Genomic DNA, 23,319 nt, shown 5'->3' with positions numbered 1-23,319 from the left:
TGCAACAAACAACCACGATATAAACAATTACAGTCTTAAAACTAGATTTGCAAATTTCTAATAAATTTGTCAAATCCAGTCTTCACTTAAATTTATGATCTCTGCATGTACAGTTTTTGTTTGTTTACAAACCCACACTTCAAAGACATGTATTAAACATTTATTATCATTTCAAAGGAATGCTTACATTAAACAGATTTGTTGATTTCCGTAAGAGAAATGCAAATTAATAAAGAATGGATACCAAATCAGACATGTATGATCTATCCCCCAAGGGACACAATGACCTGTAGTCTGGCTTAAATAATACAACCACAGTTTTATTCAAGCACATTTTTTCTAGTTAAAATATCAAAACAAATATGGTTATGCGAGAAAGACGAGCGAGTGTTTTAAGTCCATTGTTGATGAAGCAGAAGCAGGTGTCTTAGGCTGTAGCAGTGGGGGCATACTGCGTGGATAGTCTGTCAAACTCATTCTCCTGGAGAAAAACAAAGAGCAGAGGAAACAGTTGAACACCAGGAAAAACATCTGACTATAGGAACAGCTGTGCATCGCATGGTTTGTTTGTCAATGGTATAACCCCGTTTCAGCATGTTTGTGTTCATCTGCACACTTGTAAAAATTTGACACAATGTGTAACAAAGGCTAACTAGAGTTTAATGTTCTAATTGGCTTTGCTCCAAGGTCACCTGCTGGCCACCCATCAAAACAACCAAGCAAGGTTGTAAAATTATAAACAAAGTAAAGGTTATGAAGGCTTGTTAACAACTGTGATTGGTTCTTGTGAACCCAAATGGCCCTGGCCACAGGTCACAGGTATCCCAGGTTTTCTCCTTATATATGTTTTGAATTGGTGCTTTTTTTTCCAATAACCAGCAATTAGGAAAGTCTACCACAATTACAGTGTAACAAAGAACACTGATTGATACATCCTGACATAAGGAAGTTACCTTGGCTAAATAGTCCTTGAGGAATGGGTGAGCTCTATGTGCATCTTTCAGCTGGGAGAGGTAACGATTGGTTACCTGAGGACAGAAGTAAACAGATAACACAAAAGTTATAAAGTGACAACAGTATAACTTCCTAAACATGGTTTTAAAGATTTTCAGGGCATTTAAAACTGCAGAGCAAAGTAAAGGTAATGAAGGCTTGTCAACAATAAAACCGGCTTTTCAGGGCCTGGAGCACACATTTCTGCAGTTTTGTTTGTTTTTATTTTGTTTGTTTGTTTCACAGCAGAAATTTCTGCTGTTGTGTTGTTGCTTGATCTTTACTCTAGTTTGAAGTAAGCAAGGCTCATTCATAAAACAGGTAATGTTTCACTCCAAACCCGAGGGTTGTTTATGTCTGTTGGCAGGCCATTGTCAATAAAATAAGGTCAAAGCACAAATTTACTCTACTTTTTCAAATTATGGCTGAGGCCATGATGTAATTCAGATACTGCTGATCCTGCTTACTATTTTCTAACATACCTGAGGATTAGGCTTATTTGTAAAAAAAAAAAAAAAAAAAAATGTCTTCATTGTTCCAGTTAACCTTGGGTGAGGTGTGCTAATCAGTGGTTATCACAGTTGGAAACTTTTTAATGATGGCTTCGAGTCAATAGTCAGCATTTTATTGCATTACTATCAAGTCCATCAAAGTTAAGAAAGATAATTGAAGCTTTATCTCATGAACTCTGAGTTCCAGGGTATACAACTCACACATAACACTAAACCAACAAATATGCACAGATGACACTTTCTGTGACAGAAAAGAAACACAATCAAGAAATTGCACAACTGCATTTGCCTGGTGTAATCAATGCCACATAAAATTTCTGAGTATTGAAACTTGCACTCATAAGCAAAGTGTTAGTGGGAAAAGATTTTTCAAGACTTCTTTGGACAAGTTTGTCTATACGAAACTGCAAAACTGATGGCTGTTAAAGCAGTGCTCTCCTTAACAGCTTTGGGTCCAAAGTCTCACCTCAGGAGCTTTGCCCAGGTGCTGAGTTAGCACTATGAGGTTGATCAACGTCTCAGGGTGGCTGCTGTCCTAAAGGAGAGGGAGGAGGGGGGGGGCAGGCAGAAAAACAGAGATGACCATGAAATCAGATTTATACTCAAAGCTAAATTGACAAGTGGAAGCCAGACAGTGGAAGTTAGTAGCACGTTCTGTTTAGCATGTTTCCCGTCTCTTACTGAGATGAATAACTGAAAGAAATTAGCTTGATTTCCTCTGTGGTAGATACAGCAGACAACAATGTGGTGCAGGTAGCTATTGTGCAATGACCCAGTCTTAATATCTGAAGAAAAGTATGGGTTGCTCTAAAAGTATATATTTCTGCATGTACGTGTCAAATACTATAAGTTCTGTTTATATTCCATTTATCACCATAAAATCATTTGTCTGGTTTAGCTAGGCAGAATGTGAGCACTGACATTATTAATGTATAGTCTATAGTCTAGTGTGTACACTGCAGTCCTGTTATGTCCTGTGTGTTTCGTGAGAGGTAAAATCAATGGAAAACCAATTAATTGTAAAGAAATTTAACCAGTTAATACTGTAGTATGACTCCCACTCAAAGCATCATTAACCTGGGGTCTGCCTCATGAAGCAGGATTACAAAATTATTAAAGTTATGTGGATAAGAGACGGGGTAAATCAACACGGAGCTCAGAAAATCTGGTAAAAGCTTCAGTTGAGTTGACCTAAACAGCTGATTTAGTTTTAAGCCATGTCACAAAGTCATCATCGTCTGGCTAACATAGTGTTAACAGAAAAAAAGTTGCTGAAAGCTGCAACATTTACAACCACAGAGAAGATATTCAACATAGTAGCATATTAAACAGTATTTAGCATGAAAATACTTAAAAGTCAAAGAGAAAAAAAAAAAAAACACAACCAAAAATTAAATTATTAGTTCTTATATTGTGAACTGGGCTCACTGGTCAAACCGCATTATGCCATCTGCTGTTACAATGCAGGTAGTTTTTTTTTTTTTCTTGACCAAGTGCAATATTCAAATTGCAGGTGTTGCAATTTTTTGATAAAAGTTAAAATGTGTCACTACATACCATAAATAGGCATTGTGGTGTTACATAGATGCCCCAGCCTACAATTCATAGGCTGCAAACAAGCATGTTTCTAGATGGAAACATGCTTGTTTTGTGCAAGCACCAGCAAAAATGACATCATAAATTTAAAACATTTTTCAATGGAAACGAAATGCTAAAATGATAATTCCAACTGAAATCATGATTCACATCACAACCAGAATATCTGCCAAAAATAATCGCAACATGATTTGTTTTTGCAACAAAAATGGCAGTGAGGAATTCATGGTTTAACCACACTTAAATAACATTTCTGACAGCATAATCTCCCAAAGACTAGAGTGTTCTAGGCTGTACAATATGACAATATATAGTTATTGTTAATCGTTTCAAATCATGCTCTATTGTTTATTTTATTTCAATGTGTGGCAAATCACATGCACATATTGCATGTGGCAATATTTTAGGTAATTTGGATGTCTTGTACTCTTCCACATGGCACGTATGCTGACAGGAAATTTGCATAAAGTCAACACAAATAAATATGGAGGAGATTGAATGTAACACAGAACGGGGTAATTCTGAACAGGAGAGGGACCCAGACCAGCCAAGGCAAAACAAACCACAGATTTAGACTTTGCAAGATGCTTTCGCCTGCAGCTCACCATATGGCAAAGAATCATAAAAATGCAACTTATATCTGTAAAGACATGGCCCCAATTTACACTGTTGAGAAATGGGGATTAAGTGAGTTGGTGCTAACACTTGACTGGACCCAAATTACACAATTTACATAAAAAAGGGGCTCATGACTTTTTTTTTCTTGTCATTTCTTGTTTTCCATAATACCCCCTATTTAATATTTCCTTATCCTAAAATAATTTTGAATTAGGTTAAACGAACTCTATTGAGCAGCCATTCAGTCATGAAGGATATGAACCTAATATCAGCATCTGGAACAAGCCATTAAGAGCTTTAATTGAATGAACAACTGTCCATGTATTTACACCATGGTGTGTTTCAGTGTCAGTTCGTATTTAAGAGAGGAAGAGACAAAAAAACAGAGACAAAAACAAAGACTCAACTGTCATCTAACCTTGTCAAGTGCCTCCTGTAGCACTCCCTCAGCCTCCTCCCACTTATTCTGAGCCATGTAACAAGCCGCCTGCCCGTTAAGAAGTAGCAGTGTAGATGAGTACTTGTCTGACATCTCCTGGAAAATGTAGTAGGCATCCTGCAGCTTCTCTCCACCCTGTAATAAAATGTATGCAAGAAGAAATATAATCTGAGTGTTAGACAGTGACCATGCTAAAAAGTACGTAACCCCATGTGTGTGTTTTTGTTTTGTTGTTTAATGGTGTTAGGATTGTTCCTCAAGAGTTGGAAGCACTATAGCTTGCAATATGAGCAATTTCAAGGGAACACAGTCCCTCTTACACTGGCAATACTTTTTTCTATAGTTATATACTGCACCATAAATTGCTGCATACTACCCTGCCTGCTGACTATTTCAAACCTGATTGCAATTTCAGTCAATCACAGTACATGGTGGAAACAGATAATGTGATTAATAGGACTTTAATTTACTTGGTGTACACACAGACACATTATGCAGTTCACTCCATTATGTATGAAGGGTGGGCGTTAAGAAGGTTACAAATAATTAATGAGAGAGAATTTATTCATGGATCAACTTTATGTTTTATCTTATATAAATGAATGAATGCTTGTCTCCTCACCACAGCAATATTAACCCAGGCAGTGGCCAGCTGAGTTAGGGTAGCATCCTCATCCTGCTCCTGCATCTTCTTCAGCTCTTTCCTGTCAATGAGAAAGAAGAGTCACGTCATCATTATTTGAGGAGAACAGTCCCAATTCAAACATAAAGTATATGATTTTGTCGGTGAAAAGTCTTTTTCTATTATATTGGTTCAGACCTAACATTACATAGTATAGGCTCTCAGATAGTTAACAATGAAGAATACATTCCATTATCATCATGAAGTTAAGTAAGACTGTCAGAAAGAACTGGGATGTTTTCCATGAGCCTTCACATAAAGGAAGCTGGACTAATTATGCCATACCAATAAACCACTGTTTATGAGCTTAGCCATACCTTGCCAGGTCAACACGATCCAGACTCAGCAACACCTGAATGGTCATGGCCATGCTGGAAAACAAACAAATGATTAGGCCAGTTTGCTCTGCTTCATGCTTATCACTCACTTAACCAGCAACCCATCACAGAGTTCTGTGGAGCAGGTGTGGTAGCTGAAACTAGAATTTACAAAATGGTGCATTTTCTGTGGCTGGATACATTTTCCATGCAATTCTTTTTAGAAATGTCAACCTGTTTAGTCAGATTGCACCTCTCTTACTGACAGTGATGGTGCAGTTTCACAAATTCTTATAGCTGCATGGTTGATGACAATTAAATACAAAATGGATGAAACAAATTTGCTCTGTCGTCTTTGTTGCAATTCCAATGGAAGTAAGTTTTATTTTCGTTGATGATTTATTTCTTTGAAATCAGTTTGGATCGTAGACAAAATCTTTCTGGGACTTTGTTAAGTAAAAACTTGATCCCTTCTTACCACTCCAGGCTTTCTCCTTGGTGCAGAGTCCTGAGAGCAGCATCAGTGTTCATCTCATGGTAGTAGATGGAGGCAGCCATGAGGAGGAAGGTGGTGTTGGCAGCATCCACACTCTTAGCCATTTTCTTGTCTAAATCGGCAACAATAGCATCCCTGCACAAGACATAAAATTTAATCAAATAAAAAAAAAAATAAAAAAAAAAAAAAAAACAGCATGAAAACAATCCAAACAATAAGGACTTTATATTCAAGACAATCCTTGAATCACACTCCAACACTAAAGTAGAACCTGAGACAATCAGCTAGGGAGGCTTTTTAGTAATCCCCCAAAAAATTAAACTTATACTAGTAGAGGCTGGTGCTGGCTAATATGTTGAACATTTAAGAGATACAGTAGATTCTATACTTTTTAATAATATTAATTACCTTGTGCCTATTACCTTACTCTAATTTTGATACTGAGTGAAAGATTCCCCTTCTAAAACTATGAATGGATGTGTTGAGTTTTACTGTCTGTACAGCATATTGACAAAGTTCTTATATTTTAGTCATATTGCTCAGCTCCATGTTGAACTACATGTCAGCTTTAGTTCAACTAAATGTCAAATGCGAGCTCTTACCTTTTGTTTTCACTCGAAAGATATTCGGCAAACATCTTGACAGCTTGAAGCTCAGGTGGAGAATTGGCCTTGATGTCATCCAGGACAACAGCATACTTCCTCTGCAGTAGCACAGAACACAGCAGGTGAGGGTGAGCATATTTTTTTTAGTGAAAAATACACTGTGACTCTCAGCTAATGACAAGAAACTGAGCTCTGTGCGATGCGTAAGGCTTACCTGAGCAATGTATGCTCTGTACAAAAACATGTCCCTTTCAGTCTCCTTCTCTGGTGACGACGGCTTCAAAGACAAAACAGGAGGTGCAACTAAATTAAAGAGTTTAATCCTGCGAGATAAATATTAGCTAAAAATATTTAGCATCGATGTTCGCAAACGCAGTGTTGGCTGCTGTGAGCTACAGGGGCACAAAATAGACAAAATAATACATTTCAAAAAGATTCAGCTGTTAACACACGTTACCTACCTTCACCTTCTGAGCTTCGTTAATACATTGTTGATAACTGCCGATGTAATACGCATTTTTCACATCGAAAAGTTCATCAACATCACCCTGCTGCGCCGCCATGTTGAATCCAGACAACTTCCTGACACGTAGCAAAAATACGTCACCTTCCTGCTTGGTCCCGAGGATTGTGGGAGGTGGAGTACAACAACTAAAACACAGGTGCAGATAAAGAGTCGCTGTCAGGAGTTTATTGTCGGGTAGATTAATAATATAGATAGTCAAAATATACTATATTTTATTGTTTTGCCGTAAAAATCAATATTTCTACGTCGGTATAAGCGCATTGTTATGTATCCATGTTCTTATGTATTTGACAGTAATATAATCGATATTGCTGTATTTGTTCTTATGTTTGTGATAACGACATGCTGACTTTTTACGCATAACTCACTCACTTGCGCATTTAATATCTCCACTTGTGAGACTTCAGTGCCCAACCTGTAGCCTATGTCCCACGCTCATATTATACCACCAGAGGACGCGCCAGATCCACTTCACCACTACAGGTGTCTGACAGCAGCCTGTGTTTTATTATGACAGAGGCCTGCAACGAATGATTACAATACAAAGAGTACGGGGTGGTGTTGCAGCTGCTGACCGAGGGTTTCTGAACTGCATAATGTCCAATGGCCTATTATAACACGATGTCAGCGTTGAAATAACAATGTTTTGCAAGAAGGCTATTTTGACCTCGGGAATTCCGGTGTCCTCATTAGACAGACGAGGAAAAACTTCCCCTGTCCTGAAAACATCCGCTGACAAAATGGTTCTCTCACAAACACACACACACACACACAATTTAAAAGTATTACTACCTTAGGTGCTAATTAAATGTTAGAAGATGACATGCAAGTTATGAAATAAAAAAAATGTGCTATTGTATTTCAGTAATGTGTAATGAAACAAGCCAGTATATCACTTTGTCCATGACAGAAAAACTGCTCCCCACAGTTCCTGCTCATTGTTCCCTTAACACCATTTCCTCTGGGAAATTTTCAGCCTTCGGACTGTGAACTGGACAAGGATAATTACTGGAAACCCTAACGGGGGCAGGGAATGTGCTGGCTGTAAAACGCTCCTTTCTTTCGGCTTGATTGGGCCGGTGCCCTCCCCCTTGTTGCTCCTTCATTGGCCCAAGCCCCCATCAATCTGTTGATTTCCAGATGCCCCTCAAGTTTGAAACTTTTTTTTTTTTTTTACGAGGACGGGGAGGAATCGGGTTACAACAAACTCTTGTAACCGATCTCACAGCAGCAGAGACAAGGAAACACTCTTTCAATAATTTACACATCTGTGGCTGATACGCGGCTACAGAACAAAAAGGTGGCGACGACAGGAGGACGGGTTTTTTTTTTTTTGTTTTGTTTTTTGTTGTTTTTTTCATCGAGGAGATCGAACAAAACAAGCTAACAAACAAAACAAAACATACCGTGAAGCGACTTTCCCCTGCGCTGCAGGATGAAGACTTGAGAGATCCTGGTTCAGATTAACTTGTCATCTTGTTGGCTGACCACCGCCGTGTCCCGCCGAGCCGAGAGAGGAAGGTGAGTCCGACATGTCGCCGCTTGAATTTAACGGTCGACCCGCTTTTAATGAAACATGTCACCAACGGACAGTAACGGCCGCCGCAACGGTCATATCTGTCTCCATCCGCGGCCTGCGGTCAGATCACCCCGGAGTCAATTGGCCGCTTGAAGTCAACTTGAGTCAATTTAGAGCAGCCTTTTCCTGGTCGGCGGATAAAAGAGGAGGTTAGAAGGTGTCGATTTTGTTTTTGCTGCAGGTCAGTTGTCTTATTTCACAGGCTGTGTTTGTGAAATACTGAGTAAAGCGGTTCGGACGTGATTCAAATTCAGCGTTATGGTGATGAAGCTAGCGGCGGCTTTCACCGGGGCCGTCACGGCGAGCCATTATTCTGCTGCTGAAACCGATTTATGAGACAGTTTTGTTTGTTTAAAAAAAAAAAAAAACAACTGATCATCATGCATGTGAAATTGGTGAGAGGATTTAAAAAAAAAAAAAAAAAAAAAAGTCGTGAACTGAACAAAGAGTTTTCGGTGTTTCAAACCATGTGGATGAGCACATTTAACACACAGATTTATTAGTTACTCATAAGCAGCCTTGCCGATGTTATCTGTGTAGGGTGTTATGTGAAACCAGTGGTTGGAAAAATGTGATATCTTGTCAGGTGGCACACCCGCTTCACCAATATAACTTCAGTTTGGATTGAAACAAGTTCCTCATGTTCGGTGAATGTCATGAGGAACTACACGGAAACATTTGGACAAGCTTTTTGTTTTGTTTTTGTTTTGTTTTTTTTTTTGTTGTAGTTGGTGTTTGTATACCATTACACATATAAGTATATTTCAGTTTTACAGAAATAGGATCAGCGGTGAAAGGATTTGTCAGCCATTCAGATAATGTGCATATTAAGTGGTCAGTAAAGACAATATTTATAAAGAACCTCATGTTTTACATTTATTATGAGTGCACAATGCCTCCACTATGGAGGACGTGTGGAAGAAGAAGAAGAAGAAAATAAGGATAGATAAAGAAGATGTATTTATCCCTGCATGTTTAAACACACTAAGCCTCCATGCTGTTCCAGCATAATCCACTGAAAACTAAGACTGAAAAGGGTGACGACATATGTTTTGCAAACAGTGATATGTTTTATAACACATTGCTGTGTTTACATTGTAAAGCTCCTCTCCAGAACAAGGCTTGAGCGTGGATGAATAGCTTCACTGTGCAGCCTGGGCTCTGGCAGGTAGTAGCACACATTATCATGCGTAGCCTCAACAGACATGTCAAATGAATTATGGCCTTGGGTTAGCACTTGGAGTTGTCTCTCTCCTTGCATTAGCTGCATCAGTGGTGAAATAATTTGGCGTTTTTCAACCTACTCTGTTTTAGTTGCCAGGGCTTCCTTTGTGTCTTTTGTTATTGGTAGCATCAGCTGAGAAGCAGGGCACTGCTGCAAGGCAAACATGAATATCACACAATAACTGTATGACCAGTAGAATATCTACCAGTATAATATGTTAAGATGCAGTCTTAATAATCTAGATCCGAAACAGTTAGTCGATTGAAAAAAATAATTGCCAGCTAATTTGATAATTAACTGTAAAATATACTGTAGCTGCTTTTTCTGTTGTATGCTGCTTGTCTCTGTTTTATATCCTTGCACATAGCGTATCTTTAGGTTTTGGACAGCTGGTTGGATAATTGGATATTTCAAAGCATCACCTTGGAAATTGCTGTGACGGGACATTTCTTGCAATATTGTGCTGACATTTAATAGGCTAACCCATGTGTTCCCAACCTTTTTTGCGTGTTACTGAAAGACGGAATGTCTGAATAGTAAATTGAATATCTTTGGGGTTTTGGACCACTTGTCGGACAAAATAAACAATCTGAAGGTGCCATCTTCAGCTTGTGATGGCCAGTTTTAACTATTTTCTGACCTTTTGTTGTATAAAAGGTGAATCAGTTTATCAATATGATGATTCATAACAAAAATAATAATTGTTACTTACAGCCTTAAAATAATCAAATTGGTGTCCATTTCTTTGGGCAGCATGGAAGTACAGTGAAAGTGCAATGTAGTACAATAGAAGTCCATTTGTTTTAGATTTCATCCATGACTGGTTTTAATGAGTATTTGCTTTTCTTCATTAACCATAGCTTTGTGCTTCACAATGGCTTTATAATTGTTTCAGCACAATATGACTCCGGAAGACAGTAAATGATAATATACAATAACTGCCCGGCAGGATTAAGCAGAGGCCTCTGGGCCTCATCTATGTATTTTTCAGTGTAACTGTATCTGTGCAGATCCCCTCCTCTGTGTGTCTTTTAGAACAGGACAATACAGTCACGTTGCCAGACATTCCCCATGCAGTGTTATTAAGGGCAGAGCTTGAAATTGCAGCAGTGGTGCTAGATACTGTGTTGTTCCTGCTGAGGAGAATCCATGGTAACTCATTGACAAGACAAGAGAGGTGTTTGACCTGTTTTTACAAGGCCAGAAAGTTCAGCCGAGCACGCAGGTGGCCCGCAGTTTCCATGAAAACCCGAAACACTCGGAGCATGTGGCCTAGTCTGAAAGTGCAGAGCCACATGACCTGCAAATATCATGGCATTGTTTGAAACCGAGAGAGAGAGGGACAGTGTTATCTGCCAATAGACTGGACTCATTTCAGATCTCACTTGAGTCATGTATTAGTCACAGTCAAGTCCTCTCATATCGGCCCCCCTCTGTTTTTGCTCTCCATCTCCATCCCTGCTATTCTTGCAGCCAAGCACCCTGGTATTTGCCACTCCATTAACATACTAAGTTAACAAATTATGCTCTCAAGGCTTGAAGTGAGGAAAATTAGTCATAATGTGTCCTGCTCTTATGGTGGCCTTAATTAAAATGTCATTGGTCCAAACATCAGTCATAGCTCAAGCACCGGTTAGCACCTTGATTATGTCTTGCCTTGTTTGCAGTGCTGTTGAAATGCTAATTATTTTGTAAATAATATGTAATTAAAACCTGGATATGGCAGTCAAAGTGAAGTCATGAAAGAGTGGAATGGCCTTTTTATTCTTCGTTCTTTATTATTCTTTCTCTGTTCACAGATGCGTTATTCAAAATCAGCTCAGTTGTAACCATAAAACAACACACTTATGAATTTTAATGCTAGAACAAATATTGTGAGTGAGTGTTGTGTTGGCCCCTGGGCAGAGCAGCAGTTACTGTATTCCCAGCCTTATTATACATGCGTAACTCTGACTGATGTTCCTAAATTAACATTATCAGCTTGCAGCCACTGTCTCTTAATGTACTGATAGTCTACGCTTTATCCCTGTCTCACATCTCTGCCCCAACCTGTTGCACTGTAGCAGACTCCTCTTAGCCTCGGGTCTATTTTAGTCCAAATCGGCAGGCTGAATTATTTATCCTCTATCCATTATATGCCGATGTGTTAATTATTAATTGTTCAGCTGGCTCTGGCAGATCTGAGAAAACTGTTAAAAAAGGGTAGGATGGGGCATGGTGTCTGAGCGAAAGGCACTGATTGCCTCCTTTCTCAGCAGATCTGCACACATCTTCGCAGATGATGAATGTGTGGGAAGATGAGAACGCAACAGCACATAACCATCATATAAAAATCGACTGCGTCCAAAAGCCTGCATGTATCATGTGCCCATATGTGTGTTGCATCTGCTCTAGATGCAATTATAGCTTTCATGTCAGAACTGCTGGTCTAGATGAGCGTGTGTACAAAGAGACCATTACACAGACGCCTGCCATATAGAACTGTTAACACACACACACACACACACACACACACACACACACACACACACACACACACACACACACACACACACACACTGTTCCCTGCACTGCCTCTGTTATTAGCAGTCAGCACCTCCTCTGTTATGCAACATCTCAAGAGAAGAGTGAAACAAACACTATAAACTTGATGAAAGATGAAATTGCAGCGTTCAGTTGTCCTGAAATCCTGCTGTTGATTCCCTAACAGTGGAGTGGTTCCAGTAGTACAGCTCATTTGAGTGGTTACTTGTCCTCTCTGAACACAAAGCACGGATGTACCTTATATAACAACCAGGATTGTCTATTGTTTCTCAAATCAGTGACGGATTATATCATACAGCAGAGTAGAATCTGTGGAGAAAGAAGTTTCCTCATTCAAGATTACCTGATATGAATTTGTTATAATGATCTGTTTTTTGTTGTTTTTTTGGGGGTTTTTTAAACTTTATCTCAACAACCCACAGTTTTGTTGTCATTTGTTTTTTTTTTCTCACAACTGTACAATGTTGTGAGACTTTTATTGTAATTGGCACTGGAAGAGGTAGGACAGTGGTAACATAGACTGTCCACTTTCACACATTGGCTGTTTTTTATTTACATTTTACTTGTGGGAGTTCCACCAAAAGGCAGCAAATAAACAAATACAGTATGTGCAGAGTGTGTACACAGTACATCCTCATTCAATTCAGTTCAACAGCTCTGCAGTAAACGCTTGTCATGTTTACTTTTTGCTGGTACTATGTCAAAGAGGTGTTAATTCATCTCAGTATGTTTTTGCTCTGTATTGTGTTGGAAAGTGTTAATATTATTTTGCCGCCCCCACACGTGCTGGATTATAATTCAGTCCAATACAACCCTATCACAAAATAATGAACCCCCAAATTAGCATGAACTTGGCTAGAGCTGAAACAATAGTTGAACAACAAAAAAACATTATATTTTGAAAATGTATTAATTGTTTAAGCAAAAATGCCATAGAATTTGTAGTTCAAGCTCAAATGTGATGATTTTGTGCTTTCTCTTTTTTTTCAAACATGATAGCAAATTGAATATCTTAGAAATTTGAAGACATCATCCTGGGCTCTGGCCAAACCAAAGGACTAATGGAGAAAATATTTGAATATTTGTCTGACGGTGTCTCACAAAACTGAACATCTTTCAAGTTTCACAATGGTAGTTTTTATCGTACAGCTTTTACACAGGATTGCATTAAAGGCTGCAGATGTTGCTGTTACTGTGTCAATAATGACAATTTATGGAAAATGTATATTTAAGTAGCCGAAATGATCAGATGGTGTACAGAAAACAAATCTGCAGCAATTTTGATAGTTTATTTTTTATTTATTTATTTATTTAAAGAAGTGCCAAAAACACTAATTTCTGAGGCCTCTATGACACTGAACTTAGTATCTCTGGGTTTTGCACAAAACAAGCAGATTAAATATGTCACCTTAAGCCTTGGGAAATCTGTTTAGTTTTTGACCTGTTTTGAGCTTTTAAGATATTCTATTTATAGTGTTTTTCAACAGTCGCCAACAGCAGGAAACAGCAGGAGAGAGGGGATGGGGAGGGAAGGAGAGGGAAGGACATATAATAAAGGTCATTGACTGGACTCAAACTGGGGACGTCTCAGTTACATGGTATGTGTCTCAGATGTTTGGATCACCAAGGTTTATGCTTTTGAAAATGTGAAAGACTCAACACGGTATTTTGAGTACACAGCAGAATGCAGAGCTGTTCTCAGAGATCAGTTTTGTCTCTGTAGCAGTGAAGATTTTCTCTGCTGATGGTGTTGTCTCTTTCAGGGTCACAGTGCCCCAATCCATGTGACTAGTGATCCCCAAAGAGCATAAAAGTCGTGACATTTTCTGCTGCCACCAACCAATCACTTGTAATATGAAGTGTCATGGAAAGTTCTGCAATCTTTGCCAAAGCTTTTTTAGCAACTTGTGGTGTCCAAGCACTTTAGAAACACATTATTTACTGGTTTTCCCTTTGTGCTGGCTGTGTTATCAGTATTTTCCAAGATGTCTGAATTGGCACCGGGTATTAGAGTGGTGATATTTTGGGTGCTGTGGCCTCTTCTTCCTTGTGAGACATGATGGCGTAGTTTAGAGTGGGTGGGAGCTAAAGGTGTATCCAATTTGTGGCCCTTTCTCACCTGTCACACCTCAGCTTTACTTTGACTGACAAGTGAGTATTGTCATTGCAGAGGCTGCATCCTGGATTCTGCTCAATGCACCTGTTAGAAAACCAATGCCACGCTAACATCATGTTGGATTTACCCTAAATATGAGCAGGCAAAAAGGCAAATTCATGTTCATATTAAGTATCATGTGGAATGTTTATGTTGACTCCAGTATCTTCGTTTTATGAATTGGTGAGCAAATACAAGCAACAAAAACCACAGGAAGTTCACCAATTTGGAATGTCACAGAAAATATCAAATAGCACTTAAACTATTAATAAGTCAATCAAAATCAATTAATGATCAATGTAATTTAAGGTATTAATCAAGGAGAAATGGAAACTAGTCACTGTTTCCAGCTTTTTGAATGTGTGGAATTTCAGATTTTCTGTTTTTCTCTCTTCTCTTCTTTGAAATTGTGACACTCTTTCCATTACTAGTTCTGACATTTTAAAGGGTGAATTAGTGGTGCTCAGCTTTTTTTGCGTGTGTATGACCACTTTAAACGAAACTTAAGACCCATAATCACAGTTTAAAGTTTTGGTAAGACCATGAGTTGTGAGTAGTCGGGCCGCAGATTGATTTTTTTTTTTTTTCCTTCACAGATTGTCTTGCTTAAAGCAATAGTTCAACATTTTGGGAAATAAGCTGATTCACTTTCTTGTGTTTAGATTAGAAGATTGATACCGCAACTATATTTGTAACCATAAAGTTACAGTAAGCAGCTGGTTAGCTTGGCTTTCGTGCTGCACTGTATCCCAACGTTACTGCTTCTGGTCAAGAAATAGTCCACTTAAAACAAACAAGATATGAAGTTTGTATTAGTGAGCTTTAGAGGTGCTGGTAGCTGGATTTTTTTACCTTTGGACAGAGTCAGACTAGCTGTTTCCTCTGTTTCCTGTCTTTGTGCTAAGCTAAACTAACTGGCTGCTGACTGTAGCCTCATAGTTAAAAGACAGATTGTAGAGTGTTATCAATCTTTTCGTCGTGTATTTCCCAAAATATCAAACTATTCATTTTCAAGCATTTTTAAACACAGGTGTGAAAGGAGCTGCTATTTCAAAAGAAAACATTAGGGAAAAGTCAAAAATAATAAACTTTACCTTTAATAATTGGGACCCAAATCTTGGGTCCCCATCCACAGGTTGGGAATCATGGGGCTAAAGCATTACCTAAGCCCAGAGAAAAATAATTAACAGGTTAGATTATTATTGAAAATAATCATTATTTGAAGCCACATTATATGAATGGCCGCATTATAGGAATACTAAATGAAAATGACAGCCAGTAGGGGTTGTCATCCCCCTCTTTACACTTTCCCCAAATGAATTGTGAAAAGCTTTTGGCTGAAGCGTCCCCAATCCAGACATCAGCTTTACCTACCTTGAAGCCCAAAGAGGCAAAGCAAATGAAATGTGATCATAAAGGGCCTGTCCAGCTTCATCTGACCCTGCTTCATTAATCCCCAATGGACTAGAGAGGATGAGCCAGTCAGTTCTTCATCATCGCAACCTCTTTGTACATCAGCCATGCTGTGATACAGGCTTGACAGTGCTGTCTACACCTGCAGGAGGGTGAGAGAATTACTCAGGGCCTCTCTCACTGTCACAAGACATCTATCCAGCACTAGGGTCTGGTTTCATTTCCGTGACTCATGTTGGCTGAGCTTTGGTATACTCGTCCTTGTGAATGCATGCTGGTTTGTTCTGAGTGAGTTGATGAGTTTGTAGCTTGTCTAACTGCTCTAATTATGCTGCAGTCCGTCTTTGTTTTTCATTTCATTTTTAGCTGCACAGCAAACCAGACCTATCAGTGATGTGTGTGCATATATGTGTGCAGATGTTTGTTTTTGTGTGATTTGTGCGTGCCATGATGACTGTGGCTTGTATATTTTGCAACAACTCTCAGCAGAGTTTTCTGCTGTCATGTCTTGTTCTGCCTTAAATTGGTTAAAATTCTGCCTCTCTATATACTATGGAGACATTGTGTCAGGGCTGGCCAGGGTGTCCCTGGGCACTGCACTTCACAGGCTATTTAGATTTGGCAGTAACCACTCTCATGCTGCAAAGTCACCCAAAAAAATGATTCCTTGATCAAAAACCTTTTCATCACTCTGACTTTTTCCATAAGGACCCTTTTTCGTGAAGCCTGTAGTTTTCTTTGCCTTGGGGAGCTGAAGGAGGGAAGCAAGAGCCTAAGTGAGGATTTCCCTCCATCTTTGAGATAAGAGTGTCAGGGGGCTGTTGTGTCAATCTTCAGCTTCAAGTGAAATATCAGACAGACAATCCAAAGTGCAACCACATTTAAAGTGTTTGTTTTCATGGGTATGAAAGACAATCACTCCTCCCTATCTCATTCTTTTTCCTTTCTCTTTCTCTTTTTTTGTTGTTCATGAGAGTTGACAGCTATGATGGCTCTGGTCCTGGATGAGAGTGGATTTTAATGAGCAATATAAAATCACCCCCAAATCTGAGAAAGAGGTTGCTTTTTTTTAATGTGCCCATTACCCATTTGCACTTTTCCAAACTCTTGCACATCCATCAGCAGAGGCATGAAGAGGAAGAGAGAGAGGTAAATGCAGACTTACCTTGTTGCTGTAAGTGATTCTCCTCTTGAGGACTGTTGCGATTAGAGGGTGACAGCAGAACTAAATGATTGTTTTCAGTTGCCCCTCATATAGAAATCAATATCCTGAGTTCTGTATACTTTTTTTTTTTTTTTCCAGACTGATCATTAGTGTCTTTCTCCTTGTTATCCATTTCACACACATTGCATCAGAGCAGGGTTTTCTGTAACAAGTGCAGCTTGGCAAGTTTAGAGTTACAATCATGGTGAAACGGTCGATGGGGATCTGCCAGTGATCCTTGATCAGCAACAGTGAGAGGCCCGATTAAACATCCAGCACCTGCAACGAGAGAGGGAGTAAAACTAGATTCAGCACGAGGCAGTATATAAATGACCTATCATTCAGCACCTACATTTCCCCAGTGTTTCAGGATTGATATATAACACTTCCCCTTTTATTTTTCCTCTCTACCTCTGTGTTTGCTCTCCCTCTCCTCATGTGTCTCCTCCCTGGGAAGCATCCTGCTGACACGCTCTCCAAGGAGTCTTATTGATATTCCTAGAGAGGCATTGCAGTGAGAGAGAAAGAGCAGAATGAAAGTCAGACACTGTAGTAGCACTACCTTCTAGTACCGACAACAGTAAAAGTCACAAGTCACCCAGCAGGGGTATGTCACCACTCGTTTTGCCTGCTGCACTTTTATTATTCTCCAGCATGTGGAAAGGCAATTTGCCAGTCAAACAGATTTGCAGTGAAGCTCTGGGGCTGGAAGGATATTGTATTTAGATTAATCCCCTATTGTGATGTGAATGGGACACTTTGCTTAAACACGATTATTTTATTTTCACTGTGGCAGTCACCTATTAGGCTACATTTAGCGTTTCAGTGACAGGGAGATGTACCAAGGAAATAAGATCTGACTGCTGAGCCTGTTTTTTATGCTTATTTTTTCTCCTGAGGTGAAGAAGTCTTTTTACGTATTTGCACATGTATTCCCTTGGTTCCACTGAATCATCACAATAAGACTAGGTATCATTTTTCATACAGGTACCCATTAGTTCTGGTACGACACCAAAATATTTACTTTTATCTCACTTTGAGAAATACAAACGTGTTGTTCTTTAAAACCCTTTTTTTCATCTCACAAATGAAGCTGAATTTCTCAAATATTAAATGTTCTCTAAATTGGTGCATTGTCACTGTCAGCTTTTGGTACTTGAGGCGCAATACCTAATTAATCATAATGCATACTGTGTTTATGTAGATCTGAAGGAGGGTTAAGTCCCTCCCCAGACTGTGACTTTCACTTCTCTCCTGCTTTCTGTTTTTTTGTTAAGTGAAATGATCAGTTATTGTCAACATGTGCATGTGTGCATGTGTGCATGTGGAGGACATAGGACATATAGTATGGGCACCATGAATATCTATACCGAATCTTGTGTCAGTCCACCCAGTACCTGTTGAGATACACAACTAGATAAGTGAAAACTTTGACCTGACGGTGGCTCAATAGGAAAAGTCAGAGGATCACCATGGTCATTACAGTTTGTCCTTTACAGATCTTGACTATCTGTTGCAAATTTCATTGCTTTTTTGTTGCCTGTTTACTCTCCTCTACTCCAAGGTTATCCTTGGAGTGTGTGAAGGTGAGAGACGGGGTGTTCGGGGAAAATAGATTTGTTTTATTTTTTCAAAAACAGAAAGTCCAAACCCGTAGAAGTGACCTGCAGAATGCATTGAGATGCAGCTGCTGAAATGATGTGGTGCGCTGTGGACCTGACCCCCACTATTTATGAGCCTCCATCATGGGCGCAGCTTTTCACTGAGTCACCCTGCTTTGCCTCGCAAACATCAACACAGAAACACAAACACACGGCATCATACATAAATCAAGCCGCACGTGTGCAGTGAATGAGTTGGCGTTGTCTGTCTACTGCTTACTTCTTTGCACACCACACACATGCACACCTTGTTCCCTGAATGCATTCAGGAGATGAGATGTCCAGATTACATTGTCTGCTTTGCGTGGTCGTGCTGTAACTGACTTTACTCCTACACACGTAATGACACATTCCTCGCTAACTACCTTGTAGGCTCTGAGCCAGAGGGTTTCTGGGACTAATTTGACAGCTGCCACGGCTCATTATCTGATAAAGGGGACAGTTCTTGGCCCTGAGGTTTAAACAGTATTAGTAAAGATGTTATTTGCAATAACCCCACACATTGCAAGCTGTCAGTGTAATGTGTTTGGCCCTTTTGGCTTCCAGAATGAGAGAGTTTAAAATGGATATTTAAGGAAAGGCTCCTTTCCCTTCATTTCTAGTTCCTTGTCAAATGTAGAACACCAGCAACCAAACATGTTTTCACACGATTTCAAAAGGTTTCTGCAGAAGGAAAATATGTCTGCTGTCATGCATAAGCGTTTAACAAGACTGACTCCTTGTCTTTTCCTCTCTCTCCCTGACCCAGACTTGACCATGGACTCCTTCAGCACCAAGAGCTTAGCCCTGCAGGCGCAGAAGAAGCTAATGAGTAAGATGGCCACCAAGAGCATGGCCAACCTCTTCATCGACGACACCAGCAGCGAAGTGCTGGACGAGCTGTACCGCGTTACCAAAGAGTACACCCGCAATCGTAAAGAGTCCCAGAAGATCATCAAGAATTTGATCAAGATGGTGGTGAAGCTGGGGGTGCTCTACAGAAACAACCAGTTCAGCAGCGAGGAGCTGATCCTGGTGGAGAATTTCAGGTAGGCAGTCATTAAAGGATTAGTCTGACATTTTGGAAAATGTGCTTATTTGCTTTCTTCCCCAGAGTTATAGAGAGGGTTGATAGCACTTAGAGCTGGAGGCAATTAGCTTAGCTTAGCATAAAGACTGGAAGCAGAGGGAAACGGCTACCAACCTACCATACCTTACCTGTAAAGCTCAGTAACAAAACAACAGGAGTTCGGGATGTCACTGCACCCAGCTGGTGTTTGTCAAGAAACATGCAAACTTCTCATAAAACCACGATTGTTATTTATAATTAAGTCAATTAATTAATAATTAATAATAATTATTTATTGTATGTGCAGTTAAAACAGCAGGTCAAGAGAATGATTTATGACAAAATCCTGTCAAAACCAATGATGTTTCGATCAGCCTCAGCTTCATTTTTATGCCTCTGCGCTGATGACAGTAAGACCTGGAGGCATCATGTTTTTGGATTGTCCATCTGTACGTCCTTCCCATTCTCCTGAACGCGATATGTCAGTACCGCCTTGAGGGAATTTCTTAAAAAATCACACACACATTCACTCATGGACGAAAGAATGAACTGATTAGATTTTTGATGATCAAAGGTCAAAGTTCAAGGTCACCCTATAGTTAACACACAGAGATGAAACATTTTTCATCAAACTCAAAATCATCAAAAGAGGCAGATAAGTGTGTTTTCCAAAATGTTTCTTGAAAGAAATTGAAATGAAGAGCTCCTACCATATAATAAAATAATTTTAAATTGTGTGTTAGGAGGTAACAACTTGAGAAATAAAAAAGACTTAGTCCTGTTTAAGAGCTTCAAGTGGGGTGGGCTGCAGTTCACGAACATTTTTTGCCTGCTGATTGAAGCAAATTGAGAAAATTGGTTTTTACATCAGTTTATATATTTTCCACTAAAATGGTGAAATTCAGCTTGGAGGCATGTGAAGCTGACATAAGTGCACAGTATGGAGAATGGTGATTATATTAGCATGGAGATGTATCGCTGTGAAGGACAATACTATAACTGATATATGGGGGTTGTAAAACTTTTCTAAAGAAAATCACAAGACAGCAGTTTCTATTTTTACATACTTCTGCTGTTCCAGCCAGAATTAGAAACTGACAGCCTCTCCTCTCTCTCTCTCTCTTGTCATCTCACAGGAAGAAAGTCCACACTCTGGCCATGACGGCAGTCAGTTTCCACCAGATCGAGTTCACCTTTGACCGCCGCGTCATGAGCGCCATTTTGAATGAGTGTCGTGAACTGCTGCACCAGGCCATCAAACGCCACCTGACAGCCAAGAGCCACTCGAGAGTCAACCACGTCTTCAATCATTTCGCCGACTGTGACTTCCTGGCCACTCTCTACGGGCCATCTGAGGTTTATCGCGCCCACCTGCAGAGGATCTGTAACGGCGTCAACAAGATGCTCGATGACGGGAACCTCTGACCTCTGTTTGTCTCGTCATCAGACGCCTTTACCTCCAGTCACCCTTCATGTACCATCTTGTAGGTTTTTTCTTTAAGGTGACAATCATGAACATTTTGTTTTTTATTTGTTGGTTTGTGTTTGTGTGTGCCTTTCAGATATATTACTGTAACACTGAAATTCTCTTGGCTAGTCAGTCCAAAGTTTTTCTTCTGCAGCCTGACTTTGTTATTTCACAGTAAACAAAAACCCAGCAGATGCTCTTTTTTAAATGAATGTAAAACTTCATGCTCTAATCAGTATATGCAGGGGTTGGAGCCTTGACAACTGTGCCTGGAGGGGAAAAAACATATTTTTTCTTCATTCTAGGAGCATTATGATTGCTCTCTTACTTAATCAAAAAGACATGAATCCAGGCACAGGCCTCCAGTTATATCTCTATTAGGAGCCTTTAATGGACGAAAATGTTTCTGGGAGCACCAGGAGAGGAAAGAAAGTGAATTTCTGTCTTTTCCAAATACCCAAGGACATAAAGAAGTTATTTTTGTTTGTTTTTTTCCTAAAAGTAGTATTGCACTCAATCTTGAACAAGCGCTGTACTGTACTTTTGCAACAGTGAAACCATGTGAAGCATGGCAGTCGAGTAATCCTGCTTAGCCTGCATTTTACAGCTCTCACCATCATGCACTGAACTCCACTTTGTAGAGAGGCCAGGCTTTTGTTTAAAAGGCCCTATAAACCCAGTTTTCCTTTAATAGCCTGGTTTGTAAGCACCAAAGTAAAGATGATGTATTTGGGTCATAGGAGGACCATAAACATGAAGGAATTTGATTGTGCTGTGTATTATTAATTGACTCTGTGCTGCCTAGAATGTCTGACTGACTGTACGCTCATCTGCTCAGAAAAACTTCTAGTTTGTGTCTGTAAATGTCATAATCACACCAAGGGAGCGGCATAATGTAGCACCATGTGCAAAGGTTGCTCTGGCATTTTATCAGATGGGAATAAAGCACTAGAGCTGGCAAACCTCTCATCATAATAGATGCTGGAGCCCCAGGTCAGCTGTGTTTCAGATTTATTGGCGTTGCCTCAGGTTTTTATCCTAAAAGCACAAAAACTCTGGTTCGAATTCTGACAGATATGAACTAAAAAGACTCCCCATGAGCGGTCAGATGAAAGGCTGGACCAAAACGGCAGCTTGGTGTGTATGAAAGGGGCCAGGCAGGATATAGAGATTAGAGCAGAGACAAACACAGCACCTGATTGTACTTTCCCACTGCAATTATAGCTCCCCGCTCCAGGGTGGCATAATGGCATGGAGCCTGCCTCTGTCAAGCAGCCACTCCATTTCACCACACAGCAGCCTCATGTAATGTGATGGAGATAACCATCTCTGTTTGTGCGATGCATGTTCTTTAATGGAGTGAAAGATGTTGTTGTTTCTTCCTTGTAAAGGAACATATGAATAGTTCCTACTATCCCTCTCCAACCTCACATAATAGCTGTCTTTCCTTTTTGTCTATGTGTTTTTGTATCACTGAGCCTGTCTGGGAGATTGTTTTGTGCTGCGGCCTCATTTTGTATTCTGTATGTATGTGTGTGTGTGTGTGTGTGTGTGTGTGTGTTTGTGTGCGTACCTGTGAGAGAATTGGAAATTGAGCTGTGTAATAAGCGCTGTGCTTTTCCAGATAGGATTGCAGAAACTTTAACTTCATCCACAGCAGCTCCGCCAAAGAAAAGAAGACTGATGTCACTTAAAATGCAATCTTCTTCCAGAGGAACACTTCAGAAAACAGTATGCACTTGATAATTATAACCCCGCTAATGGTGATAATGAAGACGAAGGTGGTGGCTGTTGTGGTTTCAGTCCCTTTTTTTATTATTATTATTATTCACCCTTTTAATTCTTAGATGACTTCCCTGAGTATATTCTCGTTTGTTAAACCCATCTGACTCTGACTGCATCATTTTGGGAGGCTTTGAAAAAGCAAATCCTCTTCCTTAACTCCTCCAAAACGGTTGACTTTGATTGTCTTTGGATGCCATTTTCTCCAATCCCTCCACATCTCAGGGTTAGTTTAAATCTCTCTCAGTTTAAAATGCATGATGATTGAAAGATTAGGAACCTCTGCAACAGCCTCACTTATTTTACTAAATGAAGCATCCTTTTCACATTGCATTTTTACTATTGTGGATTGTGAAATGTTTTTATTTTCACTTATGTACATATGATTGTTATTGTGTCTCTGTATTGTATCCAGACACAACAAATATAATACAGTTTACTTTTTTTAAAACAATA

General features: G+C 39.6%; 2 protein-coding genes across 3 annotated transcripts; one reads left to right on the top strand and one right to left on the bottom strand.

Moving 5' to 3' along the window:
* Nucleotides 1–144: 144 nt before the first annotated feature.
* On the bottom strand, nt 145–8,332 carry cope (COPI coat complex subunit epsilon). Its single transcript, XM_071487844.1, has 11 exons — nt 8,191–8,332; nt 6,720–6,909; nt 6,473–6,535; nt 6,256–6,356; nt 5,636–5,788; nt 5,158–5,211; nt 4,781–4,862; nt 4,138–4,293; nt 1,972–2,040; nt 954–1,028; nt 145–481 (listed from the first exon to the last, which is right to left on the bottom strand). Exons 2-11 carry the CDS (start codon nt 6,819–6,821, stop codon nt 428–430), a joined length of 909 nt encoding a protein of 302 aa, XP_071343945.1. The 5' UTR covers nt 6,822–6,909; nt 8,191–8,332; the 3' UTR covers nt 145–427.
* Nucleotides 8,164–23,319, top strand: tnfaip8l1 (tumor necrosis factor, alpha-induced protein 8-like 1). Of its 2 annotated transcripts, none has more exons than XM_071487846.1 (3): nt 8,164–8,305; nt 19,314–19,593; nt 20,750–23,319. In XM_071487846.1, exons 2-3 carry the CDS (start codon nt 19,322–19,324, stop codon nt 21,036–21,038), a joined length of 561 nt encoding a protein of 186 aa, XP_071343947.1. In that variant the 5' UTR covers nt 8,164–8,305; nt 19,314–19,321; the 3' UTR covers nt 21,039–23,319. The 2 variants fall into 2 exon arrangements, with proteins under 2 accessions (XP_071343947.1, XP_071343946.1); XM_071487845.1 differs by lacking the exon at nt 8,164–8,305 and adding an exon at nt 8,317–8,512.

The sequence above is a fragment of the Trachinotus anak genome, unplaced genomic scaffold (assembly GCF_046630095.1).
Source record: "Trachinotus anak isolate AG129_WGS33_773 ecotype Australia unplaced genomic scaffold, CSIRO_AGI_Tana_v1 ptg000010l, whole genome shotgun sequence".
NCBI lineage: Eukaryota > Metazoa > Chordata > Actinopteri > Carangiformes > Carangidae > Trachinotus > Trachinotus anak.
This window is presented reverse-complemented; position numbering and strand designations above follow the sequence as displayed.

What these genes read in the sequence shown, in the direction of transcription:
- tnfaip8l1 (XM_071487845.1), top strand. Translation starts at nt 8,317, where the DNA reads ATGTCGCCGCTTGAATTTAACGGTCGACCCGCTTTTAATGAAACATGT. An exon ending in GTCGGCGGATAAAAGAGGAG is followed by an intron (nt 8,513 to 19,313) that starts GTTAGAAGGTGT and finishes TCCCTGACCCAG; the next exon opens with ACTTGACCATGGACTCCTTC. An exon ending in ATCCTGGTGGAGAATTTCAG is followed by an intron (nt 19,594 to 20,749) that starts GTAGGCAGTCAT and finishes GTCATCTCACAG; the next exon opens with GAAGAAAGTCCACACTCTGG.
- cope (XM_071487844.1), bottom strand. Translation starts at nt 6,821, where the DNA reads ATGGCGGCGCAGCAGGGTGATGTTGATGAACTTTTCGATGTGAAAAAT. An exon ending in CTTTCGAGTGAAAACAAAAG is followed by an intron (nt 5,789 to 6,255) that starts GTAAGAGCTCGC and finishes TGTCTTGTGCAG; the next exon opens with GGATGCTATTGTTGCCGATT. An exon ending in CAAGGAGAAAGCCTGGAGTG is followed by an intron (nt 5,212 to 5,635) that starts GTAAGAAGGGAT and finishes TTTGTTTTCCAG; the next exon opens with CATGGCCATGACCATTCAGG.